The sequence below is a fragment of the Diadema antillarum genome, unplaced genomic scaffold, assembly GCF_040938485.1.
Source record: "Diadema antillarum isolate AM-2024a unplaced genomic scaffold, OU_Dant_1.0 seq00001214_RagTag, whole genome shotgun sequence".
Lineage (NCBI taxonomy): Eukaryota > Metazoa > Echinodermata > Echinoidea > Diadematoida > Diadematidae > Diadema > Diadema antillarum.
Window position 1 is genome coordinate 579,104 of NW_027272006.1, and position 14,385 is coordinate 593,488.

Genomic DNA, 14,385 nt, shown 5'->3' on the forward strand with positions numbered 1-14,385 from the left:
TACGCTGTGCACTGTACACGTACACGCACGCACCGGCAGCACTTGATTATCTTGTTTCTGATAGGTCAGTGGGGGTTGGACTTCGTCTCCGTCGCTTAGCCCCGGATTATTTTTTCGTTTTGTTTACACTCGTTTGCTTGGCACCGCAATTGCGGGGTTAGCACCGCAATTGCGGTGCTAACCCTGCTATTTTGCAGGGCCAGATAGTACGGGACTATTGGTGGGGCTAGCCCACTTTGGCAAAAACGAGTGTAAACAGAAAGTGGGCTAAGGAAAGTCCGGTACCAACGATGGGGCTAAGGCCACCCCTTAGCCCCACCGTTGGTACCGGACTAAGCAAAAATTTGCAAGTGTAAAAAGCACCTAAGAGTTATCCCAATGTGCTCCTCCTTGTTAGTCTCCTTCTTCCATGCTTACTATGTAACTGAAATAAATTATACACCCAGAAATAATTAAATGAAGATCGTTATTCTGAAGGTTCATTACTCTGAAACTGAAATACGGTTAGTTATTCGGAAGGTTTGTTAATCTGAAATGAAAAGGAGAGGCATATACTAATGAACTCTCAGAATTATGAACCTTAGTTGCACAAGTGGAAGTTAACTTTGAACTTGACCTAGTAATAACCACACATTATTTTACATGAATATTCATGCATTCATTCTAACATTTCCTAACAAATAAATTTCTTAGTGAACACTCCTAACTGAAATTACTGCTAAAAAATACCACTGTAGCCCAATTTTACTGACATTTGACCTTCCATTTTCACCTTTCTCAGATTTTGTCCAAATTCGCTAATCAGCACATCTCCAACTCATAGCCTCAAGTAGTACAAGTGTACAAAGAACCAAGAAAGTTTATAAGGGCATTCTTTTTTTCTTATTAGAGAGGAAATCCATCCAAAAAATGATTAACTGCAAAACAAAATAAATCAACAACAAATAAAAAATGAAAAAAATTGTATGAGAAATAAGATATGACATTTTGAAATTTCAATTTTTTTTTTTTTGTGGAAAACATTTCCTGACCAGTCCTTATTTAGATGAGTGAGTTGATAATGTCCTGCCCTCACAATTTTCATGTATGTTAATGAAATTCAGAAAAATTGTCATTTTTAGCTGACACATGAAAAGGCATAATGCGAAGCCAGAATGCGAAGTGCTCCCATGGTACAACTGCACAATTCAGAGGGACAACTCAGCCCTGCCGTCAAAGCAAGGCCAAGTTGTCCCCCAGTCCGAATTAGCCTGACCCCGATTGGGTAAACTTTTTTGGTTAATATTTTACATTTTTTGTCGTTACCAAACGAATATCCTGTTATTAAAGCATTACTCCACACATTTCTTAGGCATATGTGTACATTTTGGAGCAAAATTTGACAGTTCTGCAGGCGTACGAGAGCTATGTTTTACCTTTAACAGTTGTTATTTTTATTTCGGGTGGTTTTAAGGCAAGTTTTATATCTACACAGCCAAAAGATTAGATTTTCGTTATTTCTGTGTATGAAATGAATAAGAAATTGACCTGGATTTCTTCTTTAAGTTGTGGTGGAAAGATCTAGAGGAGACAGAAAACCATGCAATCTCAATCAAACATCCTGTGGAGACATTAAAAGATGTATGCAAATCCAATTTGACTACCATAAGGAAAGAGGGTAAGATGAAGATGAGACTAGGGTATGTGACCTTGAAGTCATCCAGATAACATTCAACCGGTCTCCTCATGATCATCCTCATGTCAAACAGGTGGATTTCTTCACATGAACAGTGACTCGTCTCCACTTTTGCAATATCGAAAGTGATCACATGAGCCAGACAGAGCAAGAGACTTATCAAAGAGAGAGGTATATGAAAAATACATTTCTTTAACAAAATACAGTCAAACCTGCCTTTGTGGCCACCTGTCTACCTAGTGACCACTTGCCAAATATGGCCACTCAAAATGATCAGGTAAGACCGACACAGAAGGAACTTACCAAGGAGACAGGCACATGAAAACACACTCCCTTATCCCGTTGAGGACAAGCTGATTTTGCTATAACACATGTTTCCCATAGACACCTGCCTGAGCATACTTGGGACAATGGGATAACAAAATACAGTCAAACCTGACCTAGTGAGCACCTGTTTATAGTGGCCATCTGCCATATATGGCCAGTAAAAATACCCCCCCCCCCCCAAAGCCATGTTAATAACCCTGTCTATAATGGGCACTTTTTACATCTCCCTTGGAAGGCCACTATAAATTTAAAAATTAAAGGGGGTGCCCATGCCCCCTTTCAGGTTTTTTTTTTTTTTTTTTTTTTTTTTGTTTAAAAGGAAAAGGTGCGCACGGGGTACCCCCCTCTGGATCCACTTACGTTTACTGTGAAAGGGAAACTGATCCACCAATAATGAGCTTGTTCACTTATTGCCTATCGCAAATGACAGGATTTTCAGTTTTTATCGAAGAGCAAGTGTTAAGTTGTGCTAGCAACAACTTTAGTTTCTTGCAAAGAGCTTGTTCCCAGGGAAATCAAAATTTTAATTTTGTTTCATTAAACATATAAGGCTAGCTTATACACTGTATGAATGTATTCCAATGCATCTGTTATTAAGAGGTTGTAGAGGCCAAGATTAATCACGCGTTCATTGATAACGGCTTTCACATGGATCACTAACAGCAAAGCTCCATTGGGGATATCCCCTATCTATCCAGCCATCTGAGATAATCACTGCTAATCTTGTGGTTACCATCATCCACTGAACTTTATTATAATTTGAAGTTAGTACACTATAGACCCATTCACACACACTCCCCCACAAGAATTGACAAGATCAAATGGGGAAACACAGTACAAAAACTGGTAAATTTTTGTGTGTGAGCACATACACACAAATCACTTAATATTGTGATCCACATGATGTTGCTACAATCAGTCAATCATCTTAATAGTTATTTTTTCCAAATCCTTAATTTGCTTCATGCAGTGGGAGTGATGGGCCTGTGCTCAACAATTCTTTTGTTGTTGTTGTTTTTTTTTTAAATCCCATGATCCAACTCGTCCTCCAAACCTGGCATGAGGGTGCCTGGATCATGTTCTAGTTGTAGGCATGAACAATTTTAGGATTTAAAAGTTTCAACAGAAGCAGAGTGAGTTTCTTGGCCATGTGTGAATGATAACAAATAAAATTGATTTTAGTCTTGCAAACATGATCCGAAAATTGATAATACTACATGTGTGAATGGGCCTTCTGAGAAATTCTTGAGGACCCTAACTTCTAGCTTACCTCCCTTTGGGCATTATTATCATCATAAAAAGGTTGGCTAACTCCATGCTCAACTTAAAGTAAAGCCAGCTCCTTGTGAATCTTACTAACACATAGGGGTAGTTTAACTGCTCATCTGCTTATAATCAATATGAGCTGAACATTTATGCATCATAGAAACATGAGAGTCTCTTCACTGTCAATTTCCATTATGCCATGCTCATGAGTACATGAATCAGATCCTCTGTTAAGCATGCACAAAGCCTGCAGCTCTCCCCGCATCTCCAAATATCATAAATCCTGCCATGCGACTGCACCATGCTCTGTGTTTGAATGAAAATGTGTGCACATGCAGGGTTGCTATCAACATTCACACATCTTATATTCAAACTCAGGAAGTCCCCACAGAGAAATCAAAGAGATGCTGCTAGTGTACATGGATCTCTAATAGGTGGAAAACAAATACCAAATCAGGAGGCTTCTATATTCTCTTGTAAGGGAAATGACAAGATTTTTAAGTTTTCAGGAAACCTACTGCAGAATAAGACAGCTTTGTGTGTTCTTGCTAGCACACGGCTTGCACCTGAGCGACTAAACTTGAGCCCTCGCAGGCCTTCAACATTGGGCTTCTGGTGACTGAAACTGAGCAAAATGTGATGTTTTGATTGACGAGGGTTTTTCTTAAATCGCAACAACAAGATGTAAAATGGAACGAGACATGAAAACTCGTCACATTGAGGACGAGTTAGGTGATACGCTTGTGGTCATGAGATGACAGTCATCTGTGATCGACAAAGAAAAGAATGTGATATAGGCACCTTGAAGTTATATTGAGCGTGCATGCGAAACCGTATCTGTAACCACTCGACCACGGGTCATCCACGGAAATGGTAAGACAAAAAAACAACAACAATGTATAGATATAACGGGGGGAAAGTCAATGCCCACTCAACTAACGTGGCCGTGTGAACATCTATTGCATTGCTAGACGGAAAAGCGGCCTTGTAACGACTGAGGTCGCTATGCCATTTCTGGCAACTTGGGAAAAATACGTCCCGCAGACATAAAACCTATAATCGGCTGGTTTTGATACCTTGCCTTTAATCACAATTTTCAGTGTAATGACGTCATCAAATTACAAAACAATGACATGGTCTTGAAAGAAAATTGTTCAAAGTACAACACCTCAGTCGTCGTCATTACATACTATGATCGGTTTGACAAAGTCAACCTGCAAAATGTTGCTGCAGTCGAAGCAATGTGGTCTCCAACACACAAAAAAGAGGGATATGGCGTGTGTGTGTGTCTGTGTGTGTGTATAGGTGCGTTTATATACGAACGTGATTTCTACATGGACGAATATGTAATACAAAATTGAAGAAAAAAAAACAGTAAAGTAGCTAATTATTTTGTTTCGTGATCTTGTGGGGTTCGAACCCGCAACCTCACGTCTCTGAGACGTCGCCTTTAACCACTCGGCGACACGTCTCGACGGGAAAATATGGGGAACGTTATGGACTTGAAAGACAGTTGTTCAATATATAACACATTCATCGTACGTTGTCAGTTTGCTATTGACATGACGATCTATCATTTGAATATGAGGCAGGCATTAGTACCTGTATGAAATTATTATAGGCATGGTTATCAAATTGCCCTAAAATATCCTTATAATTGCCTTATTTTTACACACAGTTACGCTATCCCTTTAAACTCGTCACAGTTTAATCAGAATCATTAACATCATACATTAGTACCATATTCAGTTCCATAGCTGATCACGTTTGCTAATCAATTAAGAGTAATTGTCTAGCATGTGTCATATGGCCAACCTGTATACACACGTATATACACACACACAATGCTAAATGTATGTATCAAACATCTGTAACACAGCTTTGAACTAACTATAGGAATTATCGCTGCACTTATCATCCATACTTTTTATCACTATCTGAAACTCCACAAAAACCACTAATTGACAAATAATCATCAATACAGAAGAATGAATACCTTTTTTACAATGTATAGCTTGTTACATGTATAAATCAGCACAAAGTAACCACGACTACATTGTGTTACTGAATTAATATGAACAAATTTCATGTTGTGACAGTATACTATATCAGTTTGAAAAGCCCAACCTGCAAAACTATAATTTTGCAGCAGTCGAAGTAATGCAGTCTCCAACGCAAAACAAAGGTATACTGTGTGAGTGTGTGCGTATAGGTGTGTTTACATGCAAACGTGATTTCTACATGGACGAAGGTGTAGTACTCTATTGAAGAAAAAAAGTAAAAAAAATATATTATTTTCTTTCGTGCTCTTGTGAGGATCGAACCCGTACGTGTGCAACCTCACGTTTCTAAGACGACGCCTCTAACCACTCGACCATACGTCTCGACGAGAAAATTAGAGGAACGTAAGCTTATGTACGTGAAAGATGAATCAGGAATCGTTTGGTCCGCATTCCATTCTCATTTTCAGTTTTAAATTGCAAAATTGTCAACCTCATGAGGAGATTTCAAAGAATAAAATGCATGATTACTGCAGCTTATTGTCACAGCTACAACATAAATAAGTTTCAGAGGAAATGAAGCAAAATCAGCTGAGATAAAGGTGCTTAAACGTTGTCAAGTCAATGCATGGTTTCTAAAAAAATCACCTCCCATAGACATAACACGTAAACTTGTCCGATTTTGCGTCTTTACCTTTAAACACAATTTAAAGCATGATGACGTCATCAAATTTCAAAACCATGACATGGACTTGAAAGGCAAATGTTCAAAGTACAACATATCTGAATTTGGGATAATATTGAGCTTAAACAACAGAGATACGAGCAAATGAATGTCAGAAACAGTACCTCAAAAAAATTAATTCCACTTTTTTGATTTCAGATGACGATATGATGACGTCATAATGTAATTATGGAAATAATGATACTTGAAACGTCATGTCCAATTTATATGCTTTTGTAATATGCAATAAAAACATAGGGTCACCTGACGTTTTAAAGAGCTATGGCGAAATAAACAAAGACATGTTTTTTCACTATATTTGCACATAGACGCGCACGCGAAATTTGAACTTTGACGCAAGTGCATTGCTTTGTTATTTGTAGGAATCGATTAGAAATCAATGGATATTGTTGCTCAAAGTATCAGGAATCCAAATCTGTCAAAAAAAGTGTATTTTCATGTTGCTGACGCGCTGTGCGCGCGAAAATGCGCGGACGGACGCGCACGCGCAAAATTGTTTGAAACGCATAAAATTGTCTGAAACTTCGAGATTTCCCATTGGAAAGTTGTTTTGAGCCTTTTAAAATTTTGATGCGCGCTTACGCGCACTTAATGATGTCCTAGGTAATTAGCATCAAAAGAAGTAAGATAGAACGTGACCTGAACTTTATGTCCACAAAAAATGATACAGAAATGACCTTTAGTTATGAAGTTATGATCGATCATGTAACATGGTCCAAAAATCACAAAATGGCGCCTAGACGACGTCATAGATATGTTACTGTCATGAAAACCTTATTGTGGCTAGATATTGTCATGAGACATGTTCCCTGAAAATGTCATGTTATTCCGTAATGTCATTCTTGAGATATTGATGACACAAAATTGTCCAGAAAGAAAGAAGAATAAAAAGAAACGAGACATGAAAACTCGTCACATTGAGGACGAGTTAGGTGATACGCTTGTGGTCATCAGATGACAGTCATCTGTGATCGACAAAGAAAAGAATGTGATATTGGCACCTTGAAGTTATATTGAGCGTGCATGCGAAACCGTTTCTGTAACCACTCGGCCACGGGTCATCCACGGAAATGGTAAGACAAAAAAAAATAATGTATAGATATAACAGGGGGAAAGTCAATGCCCACTCAACTAACGTGGCCGTGTGAACATCTATTGCATTGCTAGACGGAAAAGCGGCCTTGTAACGACTGAGGTCGCTATGCCATTTCTGGCAACTTGGGAAAAAAATACGTCCCGCAGACATAAAACCTATAATCGGCTGGTTTTCATACCTTGCCTTTAATCACAATTTTCAGTGTAATGACGTCATCAAATTACAAAACGATGACATCGTCTTGAAAGACAATTGTTCAAAGTACAACACCTCAGTCGTCGTCATTACATACTATGATCGGTTTGACAAAGTCAACCTGCAAAATGTTGCTGCAGTCGAAGCAATGTGGTCTCCAACACACAAAAAGAGGGATATGGCGTGTGTGTGTGTCTGTGTGTGTGTATAGGTGCGTTTATATACGAACGTGATTTCTACATGGACGAATATAGAATACAAATTGAAGAAAAAAAAGTAAAATAAAAAAAATTGTTTCGAGATCTTGTGGGGTTCGAACCCGCAATCTCACGTCTCTGAGACGGCGCCTTTAACCACTCGGCCATACGTCTCGACGAGAAAATATGGGGAACGTAAACTTATGTATGTGAAAGATACATGTGAAATCGTTTTGTCTACATTCCATTTTCATTTTCAGTTTTGAACTGCAAAATTGTCAATCAGATGAGGAGATTTCAAAGAATAAAATGCATGATTACTGCAGCTTATTGTCTCAGCTACAACATACTAAAGTTTCAGAGGAAATGAAGCAAAATCAGCTGAGATAAAGGTGCTTAAACGTTGTTAAGTCAATGCATGGTTTAAAAAAAAATCACCTCCCATAGACAATACACGTAAACTTGTCCGATTTTGCGTCTTTACCTTTAATCACAATTTAAGGTATGATGACGTCATCAAATATCAAAAGCATGACATGGACTTAAAAGGCAAATGTTCAAAGTACAACATATCTGAATTTGGGATAATATTGAGCTTAAACAACAGAGATACGAGCAAATGAATGTCAGAAACAGTACCTTAACAAAATTAATTCCACTTTTTTGATTTCAGATGACGATATGATGACGTCATAATGTAATTATGGAAATAATGATACTTGAAACGTTATGTCCAATTTATATGCTTTTGTAATATGCAATAAAAACATAGGGTAACCTGACGTTTTAAAGAGCTATGGCGAAATAAACAAAGACATGTTTTTTCACTATATTTGCACATAGACGCGCAGGCGAAATTTGAACTTTGACGCAAGTGCATTCCTTTGTTATTTGTCAGAATCGATCAGAAATCAATGGATATTGTTACTCAAAGTATCAGGAATCCAAATCAGTCAAAAAAAGTGCATTTTCATGTTACTGACGCGCTGTGCGCGCGAAAACGCGCGGACGGACGCGCACGCGCAAAATCGTTTGAAACGCTTAAAATTGTCTGAAACTTCGAGATTTCCCATTGGAAAGTTGTTTTGAGCCTTTTAAAAGTTTGACGCGCGCTTACGTGTCCTAGATGACGTCCTAGGTAATTAGCATCAGAGAAAGAAAGATAGAGCGTGACCTGAACTTTATGTCCACAAAAAATGATACAGAAATGACCTTTAGTTATGAAGTTATGATCGATCATGTAACATGGTCCGAAAATCACAAAATGGCGCCTAGATGACGTCATAGAGACGTTAATGTCATGAAAACCTTATTGTGGCTAGATATTGTTATGAGACATGTTCCCTGAAAATGTCATGTTATTCCGTAATGTCATTCTTGAGATATTGATGACACAAAATTGTCCAGAAAGAAAGAAGAATAAAAAGAAATAAAGAGAGATTTTGACAATCACAATAGGTGATACGCTGATAGCGTATCACCTAATAAAGAGAGATTTTGACAATCACAATAGGTGATACGCTGATAGCGTATCACCTAATGATGGACAAAAGGGTGCTTGGACAGGTAGTTCTCTGTTCATAATATGTCATGCATTTTCAGATGTCAACATTTTTTGCATCAATGAGAAACTCTGGTACTTGACAGATGTGCTAACAACTGAACTGGTATTCCCAAATGATTTTTTTTTAAATAAACATTAAATGCAGTGCTCATTGTCTGCCAGGAATATTCAATATTCATTTATCAGCATAAAATTGTAAAACTCTGGACTCCTACACTTGGAACAGGGAGCAGATTGTTTACACTACTTACAAAAACGATTGATCTGGCATTTAAAACGACACTGCTGGTTACCTGCTAATCGTTTCAAACTCTTTGAACTTTCAAGCAGGAGAGTGAAACTCTAGGATTGGACAGTTATGCCAGGAATATTGGGCTGTTATTCACAAGACTCTTGTTCAAGCATTAATGTCACTCGTCGCGGAGAGAATCGCAGCCGAGGGGTAAATGACAATCAGATGTGGGCACCAGAGAGAGAAGAAATTGGCATGTGCGTCATCACGGTCGGTGCTCCAACGCTTAGGAGTTTCAGCTGTTCAAAAACGCATTGTTTGTAATCACGTTTTGACAACCATTTCTACACGACATGCTCAAGAGTTTTCACAAACTGAAATGAGTCCTTGTTGACTGCTTACTGCAAACAACATTCCACACAACAGATGTGTAAAATTCTCCCTGGCCTGTCCATCAAATATGCAACTATTGACATGCCTACACTGCAAAAAGTCCGGTGTTAAATGGTGAACACCGAGCTGGTGTTAAATTTTCGGTGCTCATTTATGGTGTTAAATTAACACCTCCGGGTGTCATTTCCAAATTTTAAACTGTTTTTTGAAGAGTTTCTTAGTAACTGCACTTTTTGTTGATTTCTAATTTAAACAAGACGATCAAGAATTTTGCATTAAAATATTAGATTTTTGAAAAAATGTGAAAATAAATTTACACCAAAGTAACACCAGCTGGTGTGGTCTCTTATTGAAGCTGGACGGGTGTTAAACCATTGATATTAACACCAACAAATATCAAATCAACACCATGTGGTGTCATTTTTGAATTAACACCAGTACAGTGTCAAAATAACACCAGGTACAGAGTCAAATTAACACCACGAAGTGTCAGGTGAACACTTTTCAACACCATCACAGTGCATTTTTAACACCTGTGGGTGTGGTCCTCTATTGAAGTTTGATCAGTGTTAGATTTAACACACCCGTGGTGTTAAATCTAACACCGATGTTTTTACAGTGTACATGTCAGACGACATAATATACAACATGAACTTGTATATAAGTAATCAATCTCAATCATGCTTTAGTGGTCTATACTTTCAGACTGCAAACATATACATAAGAATCATGCAAAACTACCACTAGAAGCACTTTAAGGATAACAAACAAGCAAACATGATTGGAGAAATTTAGAAAGAAATGTGATTTGGCCTGCTTTCAGACTTACAAAAGCAACCTAATTAGAATGAAATATGTTTTAAACTTATTGATTACTGCGATTTTTTTCTATAGTCTGAAACCACACCCTTTGCTTCCACTGCCACTACCACCACCACCACTACAACCACCCATTCCTCATCATCAGACAGTGGGGGTGTGATGCCAGCAAAATATTCTGAATTTTATGTCCACTATTTGTTTTCACAGACTGTTCGGGTTGGGTGTTTACCTAGAATTTAAGCAAAAGGATAACATTAACACAGAGTACATTTGATCTGAGCCTTTCTGCTGAAAGACATCATCCAAAGAATGCATCTCATGTTCTACACATCTTCCATCATCACATGATTTCTCTAGCATGCATGTTCAGGAAGTCAAACATATCATCTGGCAGATCTCAGGTCAGGTTGAGAGCATGACTGAAGCTTTCTGAAAAACTTTCAGAGAAACCCCCTTGCCCACTCCCCCTCCCAGCCCCACCCCACCCCCCCCCCCCCCAAAAAAAAGAAGAAAGCACCGCCCTCTTTGGCAAACCCTTGGTATCTCTGCCCAAGTTCTGTCTGCAGGTGACACATGACACCAGAACAACAAGCGTCAACTATCGGCTAAAACTCACTCATGTGTTTAGTGGTGATGAAAGAAAGGAATACGTCTTTATCCGTTGAATGTAGAGAATAATACCAGGCAGAGAAGCACTAGAAATGTCTTAAGCTTTGACCCGACAGAGTTTATGACAGCAGGACTTCAGATTCACAAGATGAGAAGAAGAACCTACATGACAAAATTAAAGTGACACATCTTAAATCTTGATAAATGATGCTGCTCCCAAAAACCACTGAAAAGAGAGGGAGAGCAGGAAGAAATGTGGTGATGCATGAAAACAAATTGCAGACATCTTGTTATCACGTGTGAAGCGACTCAAGTTCACGTTCAAATGTCATCACTTACTAGCAGCCTGGGCTCTCTTCCAGTTCAAACGCCTCAAATGTCAGTGTCACATGACCCGTATCCTCGGCGATAAGGGTCCACTCGCAGCCGATGTCGCTTGGATACTTGCTGGGGAAGTTGGGCGATTTGATGATGCCCCGTCCAGCGTAAAGTCTAGACCCACAATGTAATCCCGTTGCTGTTATGTGGTGCAAAAGACTGCACAGTCTGAAAACAAGAATGAATGAGACAAAAACATTTTGAGTTGGACATTTTATGAACTGATTGATATCCAGGTGGGTTTTTGTGTATTTCTTCTTTAGCCTCTGTTTGTTCATCTTGCAGATTTGCTTAACCGTTTGAGTGTGGGCATTTATGTATGGTATATGTTGAATTCCTCTTGATTGGACTATGAGAAAGCAAGCTGTAGTATTCATTTGTAATACTGACCATTTACAATGATACAAACTACACTGTATATATAGTTGGTGCTGAATCTTAACAAACAAGAAAATACAAATAGATAAATAACAAGTTTTTTATGTCACATCATATGAACAAATAAACATGTATTATGGCATAAGTCTTGCATCACTGGTTTCAAGGATCACACACAGAAAAAATGACAGCCAATTTGCAAAACAAAACAAAAATAATGATAATAAAAATGTGCAATTATACATGATAACACAATGTAACATATCAAGTCTTAAAGTATGTGTGTTCTTTTTTATTTGTTATATTTGATATCAATGCATATGATTCCAGCTGAATGACTAGACATACACTGCACAATGCCAACAAAAATGCAAGCCACCCAGTTAACAAACGGACTTTTACAGTGGTTAGATCAGTCAACTGGGGAAGTTAACCAATTGTTCTTCACATCACAGCCACAAACAGCCTAATTTTGGAAGAAAATAGCGATCAGTGGACTGAAAGGTTCGGGTCTGTTAGAGACGCACTGAGCAGAAAAGTAGGGTAATATCATGCAAGCCTTGTGTTTTTTCTTCTTCATATGGAGGTCATGAACCCATCCAAGAACCCAATTCACACTTATAAAAGAAAACAGTACTGTGAACATGCACCAACAGCTGACAGTATTCCGCTACAGTGTTCCAGCAGATCTAACTGAAGATGAAATAGCACAAGCTGTACTCAGACATCACAGTAATAGGATCCTAATAATAGGCTCATTTGGCTTTCACTAGGGAAATAATACTATCCGGCAGGAAGACAAAAGAAGCATACAAGTTGATGGTCCTTCTGAGAGGGTCTGGAAGAAGCCATGTGCATTATAAATCACATGTGAATGGGGTCTTATTTTTATCTTGACTCCTCCTGTCTAGACTCAGTCATCAGACATGGACACTGCCGTCAGTCAGGTGTCCAGCTCAGAGACAAGTGTTGGAGACGAGAGTCGGAGACAAGAGTCGGATTATGGCATGATTGAATATGGAACAGCTGTGGATGTGCAGGGGAAAGACAACAAAGAAATGTATGTCGCCTCTGAAATTCCCTTTGTGCCAGAAAAATTAGCTAAAATCACGGACCCACCCTTGATAAGATAAGATAACGGTAACAAAGAAAAAAAAATCTTGTTTGTCGATTTTAAGCAAGATAACGGTGATGTTATTTTCAGGCCTCAACTGACATGAGGAAGATCATTCATCATCACTATACACTGATGAGTTATAAGTGATGCCAGTTTCCCATTAAGTTATTGATACAATAGAGAACATATCAAAAGGGAAGATTTATAAATTGGATACAAGCTCATCACTGAAATTAGTCAGTTTTATCAAAAAAGTCTGGTTCACACCTGCATGATGACAAAATGCCATGGCAACAGCATGAGAAAAGATACATCATTTTGGTGACGCTTGGTGTAACGCTTGACGTCAATAGAGTAAAGCTGAGCTTGGCATGGTTATCAAACAACAACAAAAAAAGCTGCATAATTATTTTTGTCTTCTGTCATCTACTACAGATCTCTAGCTTCATAATAATAACGACTACCCATGAAAAAACACTAAAAGAGTTTGGCTTAAACTAAAATTGCTGAAAATTCCCTTTGCACAAAGGAAAAAATAGGGCAAAGTTAGAGGCATTTGCAATGTCTATTTAACTCATTAAGGGTATGTCAACAAAATCTAAAAGTCAATTAAGTTAATAATTTAAATATACTTTTCCTTTTCATGTTTGTTTGTCTTTTCTAAAAAATGTAATGGCCTTACATGAACCAATTATTTTTGCTCAAGACTTTTCCTACAGTCACAGATATCGTGTCATCCTTTCCTCCTTTTGTTTCCCTATGTCTGGGCTGACCAAACTCTTCTTGATCCTGTTCTGCTTCTTGTAACCAATCATTACTGACATATGAAACCTTATCTCAGGAAATTTTCAATTCTCAAATTACAATGCCACAAATAACCCATGGGAGTTGGGCCAGCTTCAATTTCTCCACTTGGAGAGGATGTTTTTGACCAGCAGGACAAGTTTTTAGCTATCGTCATGGAGTCAGGAATACTTTCACATCAAGAACAATTTTTTAAACTTTCATGACTGAAATGTAGCCTACTGCAGCAGTTTTCTTGCTGTGACAAGCATTTTAACAGTGATAAACTCCTCTGCAAAATTTTGGAGAAGTCATGTAAAATAGAATTCAAACATTTCCCTAGTGTTTCCATTGGTGATCTCAAAGAAGACATCGCTAATATATGACAAAACTTTAATCCGTCACTGCAATTTTCCACTTTTTGTGTGAGATGTGAGTGGAATTTGAAATCAGTTACAAATTCTAACCTACTCCAAGAGCTAACAAGCTCCATAATTATCTCCGTTCATAAATTTCAAGTTCACAGCTTTCACAAATGTGCTTGCTTTTTTCATCTTCTTTACTGGGAGATCTTGCAAGGTCATTAACAATCGTATTACTTGAAAATT

The 14,385-nt window shown here is 38.1% G+C and overlaps 1 protein-coding gene across 1 annotated transcript in view; it reads right to left on the reverse strand.

Moving 5' to 3' along the window:
• Positions 1-14,385, reverse strand: part of LOC139744848 (uncharacterized) — a 109,675-nt gene that overhangs the window by 43,480 nt on the left and 51,810 nt on the right. Inside the window, exon 2 of the mRNA XM_071655260.1 lies at positions 11,461-11,667. Within this exon, the coding sequence (XP_071511361.1) occupies positions 11,461-11,667 (207 nt within the window). The remainder of the gene's footprint in view (positions 1-11,460; positions 11,668-14,385) is intronic.